At 47.8% G+C, this 22,445-nt stretch overlaps 2 protein-coding genes across 2 annotated transcripts; one reads left to right on the forward strand and one right to left on the reverse strand.

Annotated features, from left to right (window-relative positions):
• Positions 1 to 2,073: 2,073 nt before the first annotated feature.
• Positions 2,074 to 2,883, reverse strand: LOC127582748 (testis-specific serine/threonine-protein kinase 6-like). The gene has a single exon (XM_052038311.1). It carries the CDS (start codon positions 2,881 to 2,883, stop codon positions 2,074 to 2,076), a length of 810 nt encoding a protein of 269 aa, XP_051894271.1.
• Positions 2,884 to 7,166: 4,283 nt separating this feature from the next.
• Positions 7,167 to 20,090, forward strand: armc6 (armadillo repeat containing 6). Its single transcript, XM_052037862.1, has 8 exons — positions 7,167 to 7,283; positions 8,255 to 8,400; positions 10,960 to 11,039; positions 12,721 to 13,291; positions 15,265 to 15,410; positions 16,463 to 16,594; positions 18,969 to 19,106; positions 19,365 to 20,090. Exons 2-8 carry the CDS (start codon positions 8,280 to 8,282, stop codon positions 19,575 to 19,577), a joined length of 1,401 nt encoding a protein of 466 aa, XP_051893822.1. The 5' UTR covers positions 7,167 to 7,283; positions 8,255 to 8,279; the 3' UTR covers positions 19,578 to 20,090.
• Positions 20,091 to 22,445: the final 2,355 nt, after the last annotated feature.

Raw genomic sequence — 22,445 nt, forward strand, 5'->3', positions numbered from 1 at the left:
GGAATTCTCAACCCCAGAGGGTTGTGGAGGTGAAGTCACTAAAGGGGAAAGGTTGGGGAATTGAGGAGTGAGGTGTGGGGCAGGTTTGAGGGCCATTTTCTCATGTTGAGTCTGGGTGGGGGGATATCCTCCTGTGAGATGTGTTGTGCCCAGTTGCTTCCTGTGGGAGTAGGTTTGCTCCTTGCTTGTGTTGGGCGATCGGATTCACCACCCCAACTGGACGATCAAACGGCCTTTGTCTCTCCTCCAACCCAAGGGACTTTCAACAAAGGTACTGAGAGAAGAGGAGAACATTGTCCTCCACACTCCCCCAGTGACGTCTCCCTTTGTTGGGATGATTTGTGGTCCCAGGAGGCTCCTGGACAATCCTGGAATGTTGGCATTGCTGGATTCCCACCTGTCTGGGATTGACTGCCCACAACCAGCTCGGGCTGCTTCAGCCGGGGGGCTGTCAATCCGCTGCTTGCAGTGGAGACAGAGGTTGGGGGGGTGGGTTCCATGGTGTACCGGGGGGGGGGGGCCACAGTGGGCAGCAGTCTGGGGTGACCAGGGTGGGGCGAGGTCTCTGGCTGGGCTGCAGTGACAGCCCTCTGAATCCCATCAGGCAATTCCACCTTAAAGAGAAGCCCTGCCCACACCTCAAGGGAACTGGAGATACTGGTGGGAGTTCTGGACCAACATCGATCCTTCAACTAATGTTAGTGAAACAGATAATCTGCCCCAAAACCCCTGCTGTCTCTAGGAGCTTGCTGTGCACAAATTGCTGTCATAACAAAGACAACACTCCCACACTGCTTCTCTGGCAGTGGAGCACCTGAGCTTGTGAAAGGTGCTATAAGAACACAGCTTGTTGTCTTCCTTGATCTCCCAGTCTGCTGCTGTGTGGTGCCTGTATCTCCATCACTGCCTAAAGGAACATTGAACAACACTTTGGTGGTGAATATTTACCACAAAGGGACCAGTTGTTACCACACAAGGAAAAACCATCTCTATCTCTATTGCCTGTGTGGATACCCTTGGGTATGGGGTTTTCTTCACTGTCTCTGGGACTGACTGGCTGGAGTTCCTCAGAGAAGTTGTGTCCATGTTGGCCAAACATTGAGCTACTTGGACGAGTGCCACTCCCCAGCTCTCAGTCAGTAGCCCTGCATTTTCAGGCTGCTCTGTGCCCCTCCAGTTACTGTCTGAATATGGAGAGGGTTTCTGCCTCCACCAGCTTCTCAAGAGTCAGTCCTACAACCCTCCTCTATCTGGGAAAGGGAAGGCTGACAAGCTGATGGAGGTGGTTGATGGGAATAGACATGTTTCCACTAGGAGCTGTCACCATAAGATGGTGACCAACAACTTCAGTTGGGAATTGAGGAGAAACTACTTTCCCAGTGAGCAGGGGAGGGCGTGTGGGGTGGTCAGTGTGCTGTTGGGACCAGATGCTGTATTTTCAGTTGGGCAGATGTGGACGAGGAATAAGAGTATCCCAGGACAGGTCCTCCCAGGGTGCAGTGGATGGGCAGTAGGGCCTGTGCTGGAGAGTGGCCACCGATGGGCCAGGTGGGTTCAGGTCTCCCGGACTGAGCAACTTGGGAGATGTTGGAGGAGAACGGTTTGGCCAAACATGACAAAGGCTGGCAATAGGTTGGGGGTGGACAGGGGAGAGACCATGGGTCAAGGTCACAGGAGGCTATTTGGGAGGTTTGGGAGAGTTGTATCTATACAGAAGGAGGGGGAAATCTTATTGGAGGGATTCAGACATCCATCCCCAGGAAGGATCACGGGCACTTCAACAAGTGGGCAGAGTGATCCACACACTTTCTCTACTGCTGCTCTATCGAACGCCTTCACAGTCTGGTTTAGATTTTTCAACTCCATTTCGACCGAGTTGTCAAAGTCACCAATGAAGAAGGCAACATGTCTGCTCCTGAAGTGGTGAGCACGCTCCAGATTACAGTTTAATAATAACTTAAAAGCTTGTTGACTTTCAAAGGTTTAATTGAGAATGGTTTTAGATAGGTTGTTACACTCGTTACGGTAACACTACGAGGAAACTAATGGTGATGCCCCTGGGGTTGTGGTCTTCTACTTGTCCCTAATCCATGCGTGTTTGACTATTTGGTTGGCGGCAGGCCGTCCTGATGGGCAAAACTGCAGCAGCTCTCTGACCAGGCACTTACACTTCTCCTCCAGCTGGATGGTCTCTGGGTAAACCACTCCTTTCTGTTGGCTCTTGGGTAACTTGCCGATATTCGAATCATCAAATGGCATGCAACCTGTCACGATCACGTAGAGGATGATCCCCAGGCTCCAAATGTCATACTTTTTGGGGTCATAGGGCACTCCCATGAGGACTTCTGGGGGGGCGTAGGCTGCAGAGCCACAGTAGGTGCTGCTGAGATCAGGGTATCCATGAATTTTCTTTCCAAATCCAAAATCGGTGATTTTTACCTGCATTTCTTCAGTCAACAAGATGTTCTCACACTTGAGGTCACGATGGACAATGTCATGCTCATGAAGGTATTTGACAGCACAGGCGATCTGGGAGAACAAGTGGCGAGCTTCATTACATGGGATATGGCCCCTGTGTTGAATCAGCTGGAGAAGATCTGTCGCAGCCTGCTCCATGACAATGTAGAGCTTCCCATTGCAAACCTCAATGAATTCATAGACCTGAACAATGTGAGGATGTTTGATCCCTCTCAGGATAGCCAACTCCCTTGGCAGGAATTTATTAACAAAGTCTGGGGGAGCCTTCTTCCTGTCTACTACTTTTATAGCAACATTCTCCCTGTACTTCTTGGAACTGCCTACTTTAACTTTGGAGTAACTGCCCTCACCAATGGTTTTTCCTAGTTTATATCCTAACTCTGCCAGAAACGTGTCTCCGGACATGGTGCATAGCCATGTTTTTTCCAATTTTTTGAGGTATTGGCCTTATGTGTGAACCAGTTCAGACAAGTGCTGTAATAATTTGCAATTGTGAAGTTTCTGCAGGCGTCATGAACCTTGTGGCCATTTATAGACGTGGGCTTGGAAAATATGTTTTGAAATCTTGAGAAAAGTTGTGCCTTTTGAATTCTGAGAATCTCTGCAGGATTGTGGGGTTTGATGGGGAGCTGGGATGGAAGAACTGAATGATAAAGGAGCAATGTCTTAAGAAGCTTTGCATTATCTTGCAGCCGTGGCAACCTCAGACCCAGTAAATCCCTCCAATTTAGATGTGTATCTGGATTCTGGAGAAAGCACCATATTACAAATTAGAGCTTATTTCCTTAATTGTTTCCTTTTTGTTATCTGCGTCGCATGTGTTACAGGTTAGTTGGCTTTGTTCTGAGTGGCAGTGATACCTGATTACCAACTCCCAACTCTTCAGTGGATGACATCAGGTGACCTTTGAGTTTGGTTGTGGTGCAGGAGGTCAAACTGACATGCTGGTCACTGTGACATCACAGGGTTTGGAGGCCAAAAGAGGGAAGGCTTTGCCTCATCGGCTGAAGGGAACTTCACTGGGAGAAAATCACAGCACAATGAGGAGAGAGATGGGTCTGACTCTTTAACCTTCTACCTCCCTTGGGTATGTACCTGCAGCACAGGTAACTGTGCCGTACCATGAATCAAGCTCAGACAACTCTTCGCTCTCTCTGATATGAACTGAGTTTCTCCAGTTCAGGGCTGTTATGCTGCAAGATGGCTGTTACATGGGGAAAGGCCCCGACCACAGAGGATGACAAGACTGTGCGTGAAGAAGAGAAAATGGGGCTTCCATCCAAAAGCAGGTGGAGCCGCACAAGGGTGAAGGGCAGTTGCTGCATCAATCTTTGTTTCTTTGAACCCCATCAGTGCACATTGATCAGTTTATAACAGAATACTGAGTACCTTGTGCTCTTGGTTAGTGTGCAGTGCCCATGAGTGTGGACAGTGTTATTGTGTCAATGTGAGTGGTGTCTGAGTGCGCTTCAGTAGTGTTGGGCGGCATCACAGAAACAAAGGAAATAGGTGGAGGTGTAGACCATTCTGCCCATCTAGCCTGTTCCACCATTCAATACGACCATGGCTGACCCTCTGTCTCAATATCACATCCTGCCATCTCCCTGTAAATTTTGATATCTTTTTTTGTTAGAAATCTATCTCCATCCCAGCTATGTTCGGTGACCTGGCCTCCACAGTCTGCTGTTGTGGGGAAGCCACTGACGCACCAGTCTCTGAGTGAAGATATTTCTCTGTACCTCAGTCCTATCCCTCAGACTGTGACCACTGGTCCTCGACTCCTCAGCCAGAGGAAACATTCTCCATCCTGTTGAACCCTGTCAGAATTTTGTACGTTTCAAATGAGGTTTCCTCACGTTCTTCTAAACTCTAGTATCGTTAACCCAATTTCTCCTTGTGCAGCAGGTTCACCTGGAGTCAGTCTGATGAACCCTTGCTGCACTCCCTCTGAGGCAAGTACATCAGAACTGCTCACGGTACACCAGGTGTGATGTCACCAAGACCTTTGTAATTGTAGCAAGTCATCCTTGCTCCTGAACTCAAATCCTCTTGCAGTGAAACCCAACATACCCTCTGCCTTTTGAACCGCTTCTTGCACCTGTATATTTGCTCTCAGTGGTTGGTGTACAAGGACACCCAGGTCCCTTTGTACATCAACATTTCCCAATCTATCCCCACTGAAATAATCTTCTTCCTACCTGCTTTTCCAACCAAAGTGGTAACTTCACATTTATCCACGTTGGATGCAACTGCCCTGTTCTTGCCCACACACTCACCTGGTCTAAGTCAACTCTTTGCCTCCTCTTCACGACTCTCAATCCCACCCGGTTTTGTGTTGTTGGCAAACGTTGAAAATGTCCGATCGCTGCCGATCGTTGTGGAGAATGGGGGCCCAAGCACTGATCCCTCTGGGTGTCCCACTGATCACCACTGGCCACCCTGAGAAAAACTCATTTATTCTTACTCTCTTTCTCCTGTCTGTTAACCAGTTCCCAGTCCCTGCCGATTGTTAGCCCCAATCCCATGGTCTTTAATTTAGCACATTAGCTTCCTATGTGGTACTTTGTCAAAAACCTTCTGAAAATCCACCGAGTCTCCTGTATCTGCTCTACTCAAAATCTAGTTCTGTTGATATTTACTATGTGTCTCACAGTGACTCATTTTTTATAACTGAAATCATCTCATTCTACTGACAGGAGGCTAATTGGATTGTAGTTCTCTTTTAAATAGCGGGTTCACATTTGCCATCTTCTGATCTGTAGGAACTGTTTCATGATCCGTGGAACTTTGGAAGATGACAACGCATTCTGCGGGTGTCTCTGTTATGAGTCCCTGGGAATTTATGGCCTTTCAGAGCCATTAGTTTCTCCAGCACTTTTCCCCTTGTGCTAATTTCCTGTACTTACTCCTTATCGATGCACCATAGAAAGCATCCTATCTGGATGTATCACGGCTTGGTACGGCAACTGCTCTGCCCAGGACCGCAAGAAACTGCAGAGAGCTGTGGACACAGCTCAGCTCATCATGGAAACCAGCTTCCCCTCCGTGGACTCTGTCTATAGTTCTTGCTTCCTTGGTAAAGCAGCCAACATAATCGAAGATCCCACCCACCCTGGACATTCTCTCTTCTCCCCCCTCCCATTGGGCAGATAGAACATAGAACACTACAGCACAGTACAGGCCCTTTGGCCCACAATGTTGTGCTGACATTTTATCCTGCTCTAAGATCTATATAACCCTTCCCTCCCACATAGCCCTCCATTTCTCAATCATTCATGTGTCTATCTAAGAACCTCTTAAATGTCCCTAGTGTATCTGCCCCCACAACCTCTGCCGGCAGTGTGTTCCATGCACCCACCACTCTCTGTGTAAAAAAACATACCCCTGACATCCCCTTATAGCTTCCTCCAATCACTTTAAAATTATGCCTTGTGTTAACCATTTTCGCCCTGGGAAAAAGTCTCTGACTGTCCACTCAATCTACGCCTTTTATCATCTTGTACACCTCTATCAGGTCACCTCTCACCCTCCTTCTCTCCAAAGAGAAAAACCCTCGCTCACTCAACCTATCCTCATAATACATGTTCTCTAATCCAGACAGCATCCTGGTAAATCTCCTCTGCACCCTCTCCAAAGCTTCCACATCCTTCCTATGATGATGCGACCAGAAGTGAACACAATACTCCATGTGTGGTCTGACCAGAGATGAATCAAAAGCCTGAAAGCACGTACCACCAGGCTCAAGAACAGCTCCTATCCCACTGTTATTATTGAACAGTTCCCTGGTACAATAAAATGGACTCTTGACCTCACAATCTACCTCGTTATGGCCTTGCACCTTATTGTCTGCCTGCACTTTCTCTGTAACTGTAACAGTTTATTCTGCATTCTGTTATTGTTTTACCTTATAGTACCTCAATGCACTGTTGTAATGAATTGATCTGTATGAACGGTATGCAAGACAAGTTTTTCACTGTACCTCAGTACGTGACAATAATATGACTCTTGGTTCCCTGGCATTTTTAGGAAGTTCCTTCTCTTCAATGAAGGGAGAACCAAAGCATTTGTTTAATTGCTGGGCATTTCTTCTTCTCCATTATAAACACTCTAGCTTCTGACGTTGCAATTGTTTTGCATTTCTGGTGAACAGCTCAAATGGAGGCCACTAATGTTTGCCTCACTACATTATGTATCCTCCATCCAGGTATAATTTATTAGATGCAATGTATATTCTGTGGTATCTGTACACACGTGTCTGCAGTGCAGCTGGAAGCAAGTTTTTCATTGCACCTGTACCTCACCCTACTTGTGCACATGGCAATAAACTTGTCCTAACTTTGCTGCACTCCCCAGCTGCGCGTTGCCAGGTATAGTTTACAAAATGTGGTCACTTTCGATTGTGCAGAGGGTACAAACTATCAGCAGCCACTCGTTTCTGTGGTTTAGGTTGTAAATAGTCATCCAGCAATGAAAGCAGGTCCTTCAGCACAACGCAAATATGCTTTTTTTTCATGATGCAAAGAGTTATTCTCAGTCACGAACCTAGTTTTAATGCTGCAGGAGTTGGAGTGGACACAGGCAGCGCGGGCGGCTCCGCAGGACGGAACCAACACAAAACGCGCCCTCCCGCCTGCGCTTCCCAGTCAAAATGTCCGTGTAACATAACGTCAATTACCGGAAGTGGGTGCGCAGGGAAAGAGTTCCGTCTCAGGCAGGAACGAATCGGCGATGTTGCCGTGGTAACAGAGACCCTGTGGGCGGGGGAAGGGGAGAGGTGCGGCGCATGGAGGGGCGGCGGCGCTGAGGTGGGTGAAGCGGGGGAGCGGCCGGGGGCCGGGCGGGGGTCCCGGGCGGTGGGCCGGGGTCGGGGAAGGAGCCGCCCGGCCCAGGGACCGTCTCTCAATCCCGGCCCGTTGCCGGGGTGTAAAACGTCCGCCGTGCGGCCCCTCCCTCGGCCCGGCCTCACCCCCCCCCCCCCCCCCGGGGCAGAGACAGGAGCAGGCCGCTCGGCCCCTCTGCTCTGTGTGTGCCCCCGCGACATGCCCCGTGGGAACCGGAGATCTGTGAGGACTCGGTCACAGGCCCTTCGGCCCGGCACGTCCGTGCTGACCACCCAGCACCTATCCAATGATCCCACTGCCCAGCACTCGGTCCGTTGCCTTCTCTGCCTTGGGATTCCAGCGCTGGTCCAGATTCTTCCTAAATGCTGAGAGTCTCTGCCTCCACCACCCCCTCAGGCAGTGCGGTGCCCAGACTCCAGCCCCCCTGGGGGTGCAGAAATTATTCCTCACACCCCCTCGGGTTTAGACACCCCTGCAATGGGGATATGTTTATGCCTTCATAATATTGTAATCAGAGCTGCATGGAAAACAAACTCAGCTTCTCCTCATAACTGAAGCATTCCATCCCAGACAGCACCCCGGTGAATCTCCTCTGCACCCTCTCCAGCACAATCACGTCCTTACTATACTGTGCCAACCAGAATTGCAGGAAATTAAATTTCTGCATCTCGAAGCCATGGCAGACTGGAGTAAGCTATGTGAACGATGATGACCAACTGGCATTCGGACTAGATGTTCCCTTCCCTCTCCCACTGCATACTACGGTGTTATGTTCCAGTAGGGATGGCTGTCTGAAATGAAAGGCTTCATAATATCTACCCTGCAATGTTTGAAGAAAGATTTTACATACGTGTCCCAATTAAGTCTTCAAAATTTAAAGAAAAACAAATGTTTACATTTCCTTCATGTACATTTAGTTTTAAATCTTGTCACAGCTGTTGTAAGTGAAGTTCTGGAAGAATGGCGAGCAGACGGATTACTCAGGAGACGTTTGATAATGCGGTGCAAGAAAACATCATTGAGTTTGAGATGGAGCCAGAAGAGGCTTTGAAAGAAGCAATACAACAGTTTGAATCACAAGGTACATAAAGCTTTTAATTCCCGCTCTCCCTCTTTTTAATCCCTCCTCTACTTTGGAGAAATCAAACACACTTTGGGTGATCTTTGCGGGGTACTTGCGTGTAGTCAGCAGGGCCATCCAGAGCTGCCACTTTAATTCTTCATCCCACTCCTACCCTGACCTGTCAGTGGTCTCCGTGCTCTTATAATGAAGCCCAACGTAAGTTTGTGAAACACATCATCTTCCAACCAGGCAGGTTGCAGCCTTTGGAACTTGATTTTGAATTAATCGATTTCAGAGAACTCTGTTCGTTTTAGAATTGTCTAGTTCTGCTCTAAGTTATCCATCTGTAATATTGGCTTCCGATGTGGCCTCCTCCACATTGGTAAGACCAAGCGCAGACTAGGTGACCGGTTTACAGAGCACCTATGCTCTGTCCTCAGTGGCCATCCAGAGTTCCCGGTTGCTCCCCCTCCCATTCCCTCACCAACCTGTCTATCCACTGCCGGGGTAAGGCCCAACACAAACTTGAAGATCAACACCTCTAATTCCACCTTTGTTGTCTACAGCCTGAACATTGGATCTTTCAGTTCAGGTAACCCTTATCTCTTCTGTTCCCACCTCTCCTTCCTTCCAATCCACCTCTGGTCCTCCCATTTTTTTATTCCCTTTCCCATTATCCCCCCCCCCAACCCACTCTCCACCCCCCTCCCATCATCCGTTTTTGTCCCCCTTCCCCACCTGCTTCCATCCACCTATTCCCCCACTTTACCCACCAGATCTCCTCCCCGATCTGGTTCCATCTGCCTTTCGTCTCTCCCTTAATGGTTCCCACTGTTATCTTCGTTACCTACCAGATTCCAGCACTTGCCGCCTTTGTGTTTGTGCTCATCATCCTCCCCATCTTGTTCCATCTGTCTTTTTCTTACTTGTTTGCTTTCACCTATCACCACCTGCTTCTGTCTTCAACTCTACCCGTCCTCTCCCCACCTGTCTCCTTCTGCCCATCATCCCCCAGCCCTCCTTGGTCTACCTATCACCTACCGGCCTCTGTCTCACCCCTCCCCTTTACTTGACCCGCTGAGTTCCTTCAGCAGTTTGTTTTTTGCTTGTAACATTGACTTGGTTTTTCTCTGCGCACTGGCATGTCCTGACCTAATGGGCGTTTCCTACAGTCCTGCGTCTCACAGCCTTTCTGTGCCCCTTTGTTTATATTCTCTTTCCAACCATCCTCTTTAACTTATCGACTGGATGGCGTCAGCAGTAGCTTTACAGCATGGTGCCTCTGGCCTCGCCCTATCAGAAATTCTCCTATAATCCGGTGTCTGATTGTTTGGAAATCCTGATGATGGGGCATCTGTCGTACTGATGAGAGTCAGTAACTGAATCAGTTGCCTGGTCAAGTGCACCCTTCTACTTTGCCAAAATGAGAAGTGAATTGCCAAGTGTTGTTCATTTTACACCATGTCTTTATTTTTTCCACTTAAAACCTCGAGCTCTGCTGCCCTTGCTCCCTTTCAACCCAGCAATCTATTTCATAGTCTGTGAACTCACTGGGTTCTGTTTTCCAGTGCTCCCTTTATATTCACTGGCTCCCTGTTTCCCAAGCTCCTTTTAAATTCACCAGGATTCTGTTTCCTGCTCCCGTAAACTCACTGGTTTCTCTAGAATATCTATGGTACCACTTTTTAACATGTAAAAGTGAAATGAAAGTGTCAGGATGTTAATAAGAATAACATCCAATATTCTGGAAAATCTGCTAAACAGACATCACCAAAGACCCAAGTATGTCAGATGATTTGCATTTTCCCCTTGTCCTATCCAGCCCCACCTCGCCCTCCCTGTAATTTAACACAAACTTGTTTCTCTCTTTCTGAGTTCTGATGAATTTTCTCTTTCAATAGATACTACTTGACCTATTGAGGGTTTCCAGCATTTTCTGTTTTTATTTCAGATTTCCATCATCTGCATTTTTTGATGTTGATGAAGTAAAGTCAAGTTTATCAAAGTCAAAGTCGAGTTTATTGTCATGTGCACAGGTACCTGTATACACAGGTGCATTACATAAATTAAACACAAGTTAAACACAGTTTTTACAAGACAGCACACATTTAGGACAAAAAAAGTACATTTTAGTGCAAAATGGTCATAGTGTTGCTAAACTCTAGTGATTAGGGTTGTGCCAGTTAGTTCAAGAACCAAATGGTTGAAGGGAAGTAGCTGGTGGTGTGGGACTTCAGGCTTCCGTATCTCCTGCTCGATGGTAGCTATGAAAAGATGTCATGGCCTGGATGGTGGGGGACCTTTGATGATGGATGTTGCTTTCTTGAGGCAGCGCCTCCTGTGGATACCACAGATGATGGGGAGGGATGTGCCCGTGATCCACTACTCTCTGCAGCTTCTTAGGTTTCTGTGCATTCAAATTACTGTACCAGACCATGATGCAACCGGTCAGCTTTCAATGTTCAGAGTAAAGTGATTGCACAAATACCTATTGGACCAGGCACACACTGAAGTTGCTCAGTAAAACAGCCTCTCTGTGAGAAACCTTTGATTTCCTCTGTTTCTATTTCCCTGCAGGTGTTGATCTTGTCAATGTGGTGAAAACTGTGCAGAATTTTACATCCAAAGGCAGCAACTCGAAGCACCATGTCCTACAGGTAATGAAGTGTGCGCAGGGAGTAGGTTTCACGTGTAACTTAAACCCATTAAAGATAAAAAATAAAACTCACCTTGTAGTTGTTTCTGTGCCAACCTTTCCTCTCCTGAAAGTAAGTTCCATTTTTTAAAAATAATTTTTCACCTCTCCAACCCGTCCCAACCAAAGGTCTGACTCCGAGTCTCATTCACATAAATCCTGTTTCCGCACCCAGCGACAACGTTGTCACTTCCCTATCTGGCTCAAAACGTCCGTCTTCAACACTCCAGCTGTTGCTTCATCACTAATTGCTTTTACATCTTTAACAAGTTAAAGATCAAGCCTGTGAGTTTACCACTTCCACCAGTTTAGCTGTATATCCCATTGGTAAAGTTTCTCGTTGTACTGAGACTGCTGTGATCGGAGTCAATAATTGCATTTCCTCATTACTGCAACCACATCACTTTGGTCACTCTCAATGTCCCTGTTGTCTTTAATGGAGATGAGCTCTTCATTTTTGCCTCTCTTCTGTAATGCCAGCTTCACTGGATGCTCCTGCCTGACACCAGCCTGCAATGCTTTATCCCTCCCACACAGGGTTTTCCGTGTCCTTAGCTTTCCCCTCCTTTTACTCCTCAGTTGTCAGCCTGTGCTCTTGCCTTCAGAGGTTCCAGGTTCAAATCTCACTCCTGTTGACTGATTGATGGGGTGCACTAGTGACAGAGTACTGCATTGTCAGAGTTGCTGTGTTTCAATTGATGTGTTAAACCAAGCCCCTGTGACGTGAATGTAAAATACCCACAGCCACCATCCCAATGAAGAATAGAAACCTTCTCCCCAATGACCTGGCTGACATTGAACCCTCTCTTAACAGAAAGGATTATAGAATTTTACAGCACAAGGGTAGCCATTTGGTTCACTTAAATAGAGCAATCCTGTCAAATCCCTCCTCCCACTTACCCCATGGCCCTACGCAATATTCATTCCCAATTCCCTATTCAGTTGCCTTCTGAAGGCATTGGTTCCCTTTCTGCTACCCATAAGGAGAATGAATTCCAAGTCATAACTTCTCTCTGAATTGAACATTTTTCTTGAGTCTCTTTGGTATCCTTTGTCCAATGGAAGCAACTCCTTTTTATCCTGTGTCACCATCTCTTCCCCCTCCATTATATCACACCTCAGCTGTTTCTATTACAAGGAAAACAACTCCAGCTTCTGCAGTCTAACCTTGAAGCCGAAATCTTTCATCCTGGAACCATTTCAGTAAAGGTCTGGGACCTTGACATCAGATTATTTGGTCGTCATCACCTTGCTGTTTGTGGGAACCTGCTGTGTACAAAATGCATCATTTCTTGCATTGAAGCAGCTGACTGCATTTCAGAAGTTCCGTAATGTATATAGTGTTTTGAGGTGTTCTAACAGAACATAAAATACTATTTGTTTGCATTTTCATTTGCATATTGCCATCATCATCCTCCTGTGCTTTCCATACGAAGCTGAAGGCACTGGGGGCTACGGAATTGTGGAATTCCTTTCCCAATCGCTGCTTTAAGATGTTCCTTTGAGCTACGACTTTGACCCTTTCCTGACACCTGTGTGTAAAATTTTGTCTGCAAGTTCCTTGAGATGTTTTATTACGGTAATAGTTCTTTATAAATGTCAAGTGTTGTTGAGATACCAATTTGTTGACTGTGTGTTTGTAGGCCCTGGATGCACTTCAAAAAGCCCTGGGTGTCTTGGCTCTTGATGAAATGGGGGATCACCTGACTAGTTTCACTGAGCAGTGCAGTCTCGATTTTGCTCACCGCCATCTGGCAGCTGAAAAGTCGGCCTACGCCACGGTGCTGTCCTCCTGCAGAGCACTGATGTCCGACGAGCTGGGCCTGCTGAAGGGAGTCCAGGCCTTGGCTGCCCTGCTGGATGGTCAGCCGGACCTGCTGGACTCGGAGGGCCAGCACCTCCTCCTAGAGATCTTGCAGCAGCACCGAGAGCACGCTGTTCTGAACGCAGCCACCATCCGTGCCATCCGTTACAGCTGCCTGAAGCATGAGCAAAACCGGCAAGACCTGGTGCAGCGCGGGGTGCTGCCGCTGCTGACCGGTGCCATTGTGGATCACGGCACCAGTGCCGATGTGGTCAGAGAGGCAGCTTGTGCCCTGCGGGTCATGACCTATGACGACGACATCCGAGTGCCCTTTGGCCGCGCCCACGATCACGCAAAGATGATAGTGATGGAGAACGATGGACTCCGAGTCGTCATCGAAGCTGCAAAAGGTAGGAGGCAGCAGCCTGCACATTCATCTATTGACGAGCAATAACCTCGGGAAAGGCTGTAGCGTGAGTAAAGTTCCCTCCACACTGAGCCACTGCTTTGTCAACTAAAATTGCCACCAAAATCTCTGCTAGTGATCTGAGAAAAACAGGAAAAAAACGGGTTTGATATAGAACAAGTTTCCTTCTACACTCTCCCATCAAACAAAAAAGCAAAAGGAAACAGATTAAAAACAGAGTAAAGCTCTCTCTACACTATCCTATCACACACAAAAAAAAGAAACAGGTTAAAAACAAAGTAAAGCTCTCTACACTGTCCTGTGATTCACTGCCAGGGCAGGGACAACATTGGATTAGACTCAGTAGAGAAAAAGACAAAAAATGGGTTAGATATTGAGTCAATCTCTCTTTACACTACCCTATTATCCACTCTGTGCTGTAGCTGGACAGTGGCAGAGGGATTTAATGAGACCATTGAGGGAACTTTATACTAATGTTCAAAGCATTAGTATTTCATTTCCCAGAATTAAATTGCTTACCAGAATATGATCAATCTCTCCTACCCCAACTGAATGAGAAAATTCCAGTAGCTCCAGTCAGCACAGTTTTAGAACTGATAAAACTTAATTACATCAAGACTCCAGGATGTCAGTCTTCAGTGCACTGCTTGATGGGACACTGTAGAACAGAGAATCATTACACCTCATAAGTTCCTTGCCCCTTTAAGCCCACACCAGCTCCTGTTGACCAATCAGTCAGACCCATTCCTCCGCTCTCCCTCAATACTCCCGCCAGTGATTTTCTGTCGTGCCAATCCAGTTCCTTTTCAAAACGCTGTTTCCACCATTCTTGTAGGCAGTGAGTTCCAGATCATCACGACTGTGTTGAAAATAAAAATGTTTTTCTGCACATTATCCCAGTGCATCATTCAGCATCACTTTGAATCAGTGTTCCCTTATCCTTTAACTGTTGGACACCTACATCAAATCTGCTGTCAAACTTTGCTCCAAAGAGAACAATTCAACTTCTGCAATCTAACCTGGTAGCTGAAATCCCTCACTCCTGTAAATCTTTTCTAAATTCTAGTGATTGGATTTGGATGCCTCATTCGAGCTTTATAAAGTCTCTGCATTTCTCCTTTCTGCATCTGTTTATTAAGCACAGTATTCCATGTGCTTAACAACAATTCTCTCAACATGTCTTGCCACATTGACAATTCCAGGGTGCTCTGTTGCTGCTCGTCTGTAGAACTGTTGGATACTGTCTTTCCTCATTCTTTCTGCTGAAATGTCTCACTTAATACATCTCTGCATGAGATGTCAATTGCTGCTTGTCTGTCCATCCTGCTAGTCTAACTAGGTCTTCTTGCAATCTGTTATTAAGTTTGATGTTGTCTACAAATTTTGAAAGTTTATCTTGCACACCCATATCTAAGTCATTAATATCTATAGAACAAACAGTGGCCCAGCATTGACCCCTGGGGTACACCCCTCCTCACCACCCACCAGTCTTAAGAACAGGCTTACTTAAGTCAGTTTTTTATCCATTCTGTCACAGGCCCCTCTATTCCATGCCTTGACTTTGCTTCAGAGCTCTATTCTGTATCTAACCTTTCCTGTAGTTATCCTTCTGAGTAAAGTGTTCGTGTGTGTGCATTTAAGCTCTGTTATCTGTATGAAATTATTCTGACCTCATTGCCCAAAGTCATCTGTAACCACAAACATCATCTAGCTCAAGATTAGCATAACCTAAGGATCTTTCTGTACACATGATTAAGTATCATCATGCAGTGCGTTCTACAACAGAGGCATGGCAGTGCCTGTAACTGGGTTTCAAATAACATGTATTAGTGATGAAGTTTGTGGGTGTTTGCTGTGCATAAATTGATTGGCCTGTATACTTGTATTGCAACAATGCAATGATTGTAAAACATTGTGAAAGATGCTTTATAAATGCAATTATTTTCCCCCATTCAGCTTTCACAGAAAATCCCTCGGTCCTCAGTGAGCTGTGCTCCACCTTGTCGCGCCTTGCTGTCAGGAATGAGTTCTGCCAGGACATTGTGGATCTGGGCGGTCTGAATTTCATGGTAGCTCTGCTGGCCGACTGCATCGAACATCGGGTGCGGAACAGCTCCTTCCATTCCAGGACTGCTTTCTGTAGGAAAGCAAGATAAGAGGTGACCTGATAGAGGGCCTCAGAATTAACAGGGGTTTGATAGGGTAGATACAGAGAGGATGTTTCTGTTTGTGGGATTGTCCAAAGGCTATGTTTGTGGCTCAGGTAGTAATTCAGACCTCTTCTGCTAAGGAATCAATTTAATGTGTAGCAGTTCTCTCAAGCATTGGAAACTTGGTTGAGGAAGGTCTTCAGGAACACACTCGTGCTGTGTCCATATCGGTGAAGGCAGGGCATTCAGACTTTCTAGCATGCGACTGAGTAATGTGATTAGTCCTACATGCAATATTTTTATTTAATTGTATTTAAAGTTCAATTAACAAATATCCCAAGCACATCAGCAGAGGGTGACTTGGAGGGGATTGAAAGTTTGGTTCAAAGCGAGTCGTTAATGCAGACCAATGGAAGATAAAGGAGAGCAGTAGAAATGGCTTTTGCGGAGTATGAGTGTAGTGGTTTGGCAGCTGAAAGTACTTCTGGTGTTGGAGTAAAAGGAAAGGATAGGTGGCTGGGCAGTGTTTGAAGAGTGGCTGGGGTCTGCTGGTGTGGAGAGGAAAGAGATGGAGACCAAAATCTGGAAAGGAAAAGGAAGGCATAGGTGGTGGTCCCTGGGTGCGAGGAACTGAGGAACTTTGGACGGGATCTTTGGTTCTGTGCCTGGAATCAACAGTTGACCAGTTGCTTGTTCGACAGCCGTGTGCTCCAAGACCAGCAGGATGAGTGCACTGTCCATGCCTGGCTCTAAATTACCTGGAGAATGCTTAAGCCCTCATCCCTATGGAGGGAGGCACCAGCCCCTGTTCAGCCTATGCTGGCAGGTTATGAAGTTGGTAACTCAATCTGTACAGGTGCTAATGTACTGGCCCCTACTCCTGAGGCTCAGTGTGCTCCTGCTGACCACCACAGTGCCCCTGTCGTTACGACACATGCACCACTGTTGCAGAAATTTTGATGACTGGCTTTTCTTTTCTGTCTCTCCATTCCCCTACATTGCAGGAACTGGTGAGGCAGGTGCTGGGTGCATTTCGAGCTGTTGCAGGTAATGACGAAGTTAAAGATGCGATCATCAATGCTGGTGGAACGGACCTGATTGTGTTGGCGATGAACCGTCACATGGGAAGCCCACAGGTACAGAGCTTTCACAGTGGAAATTGGGTGTGCAGCGGGGGAAGGGAGCCAAAGTTCTCCACCTTAATGTGAGGTTTTGAGAGGGGAAATTAATTTCTCAGAATTATTCTTGCAGGTACATAGAATCTGCCAAATCTCTTGGTGCAAGTCCACAGTAACAAACTACTGCCTGACCATACTCAAAAGGCTCAGTCCAGGCTAATGTGTTACTGATGTGACAGAGTCACAGAGGTATACAGCATGGAAACAGGCCCTTCGGCCCAACTCATCCACGCTGACCAGGTTGTCATCTTGAGCTGGTCCTGTTTGGCCCGTATCCCTCTAAACCTTTCCTGTCCACGTACCTGTCCAAGTATCTTTTAAATGTTATTGTTCCTGCCTCTACCACTTCCTCTGGTAGCTCATTCCATATATGCACCTCCCTCCGTGTGAAGAAGTTCCCCTCCGGTCCCCTTTAAATCTTTCCCCTCTCACCTTAAACCTATGCCCTCTAGTTCTTCATTCCCCAGCCTGGGAAAAAGACACTGGCCATTCAACCTATCTATGCTCTTTGTGATTTTATACATCTTTGTAAGTCACCCCTCAGTCTCCCACGCTCCAAGGAATAAAGTCCAATAAAGACATGGCTTAACGTTTTGGCTTGTCCCACATCTTTCAAAGATGTCAAAACTTGCCTTGCAATAAACAGAGTCATTACCAGCCATATTTAATGTTCTTTCATTTGCCCGTGTATTGTTTAGTTCCAAGGACTCTACATGACAGTTACAGTTTCCCATGAAAAGCCGCTGACTTACAGTGTTAACACAAGCTTGCCCTGTGTCCAGTGGGTGGCAGTAATGAGTTATGCTGTAACTTCATTGCATCAATTAAACTGTTCCACCTCCATTCTTTAGTGTAATCACTAGCAAAATCAGGCAAAACATTAAACTTTTTTACATTAACATGCATATTTTGTAGATCAAGGCTTATAGAACCCTAATTAGCAGGACTGCTTCAGATTCCAAATGGCCAATTCTCTGCTTCGGGATACCCAGACGTTAAAACTACATTACCCTCTGCAGTTTTTGAACTAGTTTTTGAAGTTTCTCCATGGACTATGGATTGACTTCCGTGCTGCCCTCGTGATTTGCCTCTCTGCTCCCTCAAACTGCAGGAGCTGGTGATGCAGGTGCTGGCTACATTTTGTGGAGGTGACTGGATTTGTGTGGAGAGATCAGACTGTCTGCAAGATAGTTTTGATAAATTAACCTCAGTTTTCCCTCCTCCCATAATCTCGCATTAAAGAAGAAACAGACTGTGTGACTGTATAATATCCTCACTGACAAAAGCAACATTTTCGGCAACTTTTCTGTTAGTTCTTGCGTTAGTGTTTCAATCTCTGCTTGTGTTTGGGTTGATCTTGCCTTGAGCCCTCTGCACCACTGTGCTGCCAATCTCCACTCCACTCTCACTGTTGCTCAGCATTCACTTTTCAGGGAACTAGGCTTTGACCTCCCCACCGGAGACATTCACATTCTACAACATCCATCTGAGCTCAGTGGTTATTCCCACATTCAACACCTTGGTCTTTGGTGAGGGGAGACTTCACTCCTGTGTATCCAGCAACTTGCCATTTCTTCATTGACTACCTTACAAATGGCCCAAAAATTCGGGAATGGGTGTTATGGCCCATACAGTTTATAAGTAATTTCTCAAGGTGATAAGTTTCAAAGACATTTGCAAACCTCCATTAGGACTTTCACAGGATGACATATTGATGCTGCAGAAACAGCTAGTATTACCATTGTACCAACGATCTCGTCACTACTCTCACCATCCTCGGTAGCTACGTAATGCTTTTCAAATGAATCCAGCCTTCCTTTGACGAATAAATACATTAGCTGATAACTCAAGTTTACATCCCACACTTGGCATTCCTTAAAAGCCAAGTATCTTGCCGAACAAAGACCAGCACAGTGGCAGAGCTGGTACTGCTGCCTCACTGCTCCAGCAAACCAGGTTCACTCCCCACCTCCAGTGCTGTCTGTGTGGAGTTTGCACGCTCTCCCTATGACTGGGTGGGTTTGCCCTGGGTGCTCTGGATTCCTCCCACGTCCCAAAGATATGTGGGTCAGTAGGTTAACTGGCTGCTGTAAGTTGCCCCTAGTATAGGTGAGTAGTAGAATTGCTGGGAATGTGTGGAAGGTACTTTACAGGGGTCATTAATGGGAGAATGGGATTGTTCTGTGAGATGACATGGACTGGATGGGCCGAACACCATCCTACATCATCTAGAAAAGTGGAAAGACCAAGACTTTAATGGTAGTCCATGTTGTGCTGTGCTGGCAGGGAGAGGCCGAGGTCCTGCCACTTACACACCCCTCTGTTGGTGCAGGTCTGTGAGCAGGGCTGTGCAGCCCTGGGAACGTTTGCTCTGCGGAAGCCAGAAAACTGCAGGGTGATTATGGAGGGCGGTGGTGCGCTGATGGCACTGCAGGCAATGAAGTCCCACCCAGCTGAAGTAAACGTGCAGGTAAGAGGGAGGGAGGGAGGGCGGGCGGGCGGATGACAGAGGGAAGGGAAGGGATGTGGATTGGGGGAGGAGAAGTAATTAGGAGAGAGATTAAGGGATGGCTAATGATGAAAATGGCAGTGGGGCAGCATTGTTGGGGCTGCTGGTGCAGGGGTTGGAGAGGAGGGGGGCTGTCGAGTGCACAGTCTGGAGGAGGGGTTGGATTGGAGGACTTCACGGGAACTTCTGTTAACGCTGACTGATCTGTTCTGTCTGCAGAAGCAGGCTTGTGTGCTGCTCCGTAACCTGGTGGTACGGAAGCCTGACTTTTCCCAGTTGATCCTTGAGATGGGAGCAGAAGTGCTGATACGACAGGCTAAGGCCACTCACCAGGACTGTGAGGACCTGGCAAAAGCTGCCCTACGAGACCTCGGCTGCAAAGTGGAGCTTCAGGAACTCTGGACAGGACAGAAAGGTGGCATCTCCCGTTAACCTGACCGGGAGATCACATTGAATTGGCCAAGACAGTAACCCCACACAAGTACCTCAATCTCAGATGCACATTGCTGGTTTTTCCAACACTTAACTTCTTGTTGGCCGTCTGAGATGTGGTTGAGTTAAACTGGGGACCTCTGAGGTGATTGCTTCATTACAGTGAGTTAAAGTTTAACCAACCTCCACTCCCCCCCCCATGCACCCCTTACCCTGGACTCCAGTGAACAGAGGCAGAAAGATACTGGGAGACAGGACAAAGTGCTAATTCACACAGCAACTTTCTTCCAAAAATGAGCATGCTTGAAAGTTTTCTCAGTGTGGCGGGTAATCAACTTCTGGAAATTCCATTGCTTTCTGATCCAGGATGTGCTTTTCAACAGAGTTTTCAGTAGCAGAATGCAGAGTGTTTCAGGATATTGTCCTTCTACCACCTGTGGATATTAAAGCCTGTAACACCACACAAAGCTTCGGTCTTGTAGTCGTCTGGCATTAAACCTGCCACCTCACAGATATTTGTCTCTTTCTACCTTCTTTGTCTTAGAAAAACTTTTGTTAATTGTGCCACAGCTGTGCTGGGTCTGGTGAATGAAGTTCAGCGAATGCTTTGTAGATTTTAATGTTAATTGTAGTGATTTGGGCTGTTGGTTAATGATATAGGGTCAGAGTTGTACAGCACAAAAACAGGCCCTTCAGCCCACCATGTCTGTGCTGTTTGTGATGCCAATTTAAATTAATCCCATCTGCCTGCACGGGCCATATCCCTCCATTCCCTGCCTGTTCGTATGCTCGTCTAAATGCCTCTTAAACATTGCTATCGTATCTGCTTCAGGCACCTACTACTCTCTGTGTAAAAAAAAAACTTAGCTTGCAAGTCACCTTTAAACTTTCGCCCTCTCACCTTAAATCTGTGCTTTCTAGTATCTGACATTTCCACCCTGGGGAAAAGGACTGACTGTCTGCCCTGTCTCTGCTTCTATCAGATGACTCCTCAGTCTCTGATACTCCAGAGAAAACAATCCATGTTCATCCAACCTCTCCTTGTAGCCAATGCACTCTCGTCCAGGCAGCACCCTGGTGAACTTCTTCTGCACCCCCTCCAAAGCCTCCATATCCTTCCTGTAATGGGCGGTGACCAGAACTGCACACAGTGCTCCCAAGTGTGGTCTGACCAAAGTTTTATACAGCTGCAGACATAAGACAATACAGATGCTGGAATCTGGAGCAATAAACAATCTGCTGAAGGAACTCAGCAGGTCGAGCAGCACCTGTGGGCGGGGGAGAGGAATTGTCAACGTTTCAGGTCAAAACCTTGCATCAGGTCTGAGAGGGAAGCGGGAAGGTGTTCTGTATAAAGAGGAGAGGGGGAGTGGTGAGACAGGCCAGAGGTGATTGGTGGACTGAGGTTGGGGGGGGGGGGTGGTGGGGTTGAAGGTACTCTTTTTCTGTTGCGTCAACGACTGCGTTGGTGTCACTTACTGCACCCATGCAGAACTCATCAATTTTATCACCTTCACCACCAACATCCACCCTGCTCTCAAATTCACATGGACCATTTCTAACTCTCTCCCTTTTCAAGATCTCTTTGTCTCCCATCTCAGGAGACAAACTATCCACTGATATTTACTATAAACCCACTGACTCCCACAGCTACCCACACTGCACCCCCTCCCACCCCGTCCCTTGATAGGACACTATCCCTTTCTCCCAATTGTCCTCCTTCAGGAAAATGGCTTCCCTTCCACTGTGGTTGATGGAGTCCTCTCTCGCATCTCCTGTGTCTCATACTTCTGCCCTCACCCCCCCCTCTCCAGACAGACTGAGACACGGTTCCCCTCGTCTTCACCTTTCACCCTATGAGCTTCCATCATTTTCACCAGCTGCAACGAGATCCCACCACCAGCCACATCATCCCCTCCCTGCCCCTCTCCGCCTTCCACAGGGACCTTTTTGTGACTCCCTGGTCCACTCATCGTTCCACATCCACCCTTTCCTGACCCCTGGCACTCGCCTCTGCAGTCACAGGAGGTGCGGCCCTTGTCCCCACACCTCCTCCCTCGCCACCAGCCAGGGACGTAGGCGGCCCTTCCAGGTGAGGCAAAGGTTCACGTGCACCTCCTCCAACCTCGTCTCCTGCATTCGGTGCTCCCGATGTGTCTCCTGCATCGATGAGACCAAGCGCAGACTTGGTGACCGGATCACAGAACACCTTTGCTCGGTCCGCAGTGACCATCCCGATTGTTTGTCACTTCATTTCCCCTTCCCATTCCCGCACCGACCTGTCCCTCAGCCTGCACTGCCAGGGAGAGGCCCAACGCAAACCAGAGGAACAACGCCTGGGCAGTCTACACCCCGACGGCACGAACAGTGAATTCTCCAGTTTCAGGTCCCCTTTGCTTTTCGTCCTGTCCACACAACCACCCCCCCCACCCACCCCCGACACACACCCCACCCCCCACACCCCCCCCACACACCCACCCCCCAAACCCCCCAAACCCACCCACCCCACACCCCCCCCTCACACACCCCACACCCCCCCCACACACACACCCCACCCACCCCCCCCCCCACACCCACCCCCACACACCCCCCCACACACCCCCCCACACACCCCCCCGACACCCCCCCCACACACCCACCCACACCCCCCCGACACCCCCCCACACCCCCCCCACACACACCCACCCACACCCCCCCACACACACACACCCCCACACACACACCCCCACACACACCCCTCCACACACACCCCCCCACACACACCCCTCCACACACACCCCCCCACACACACCCCCCACACCCCCTCTCGCCCTCTCTCCCTGATCCTCCTCCACCCCCCCTGTATTTTTGTCCCCTTTTCCAACCCCC

The sequence above is a fragment of the Pristis pectinata genome, chromosome 24 (genome assembly GCF_009764475.1).
Source record: "Pristis pectinata isolate sPriPec2 chromosome 24, sPriPec2.1.pri, whole genome shotgun sequence".
In the NCBI taxonomy this organism is placed as follows: Eukaryota; Metazoa; Chordata; class Chondrichthyes; order Rhinopristiformes; family Pristidae; genus Pristis; species Pristis pectinata.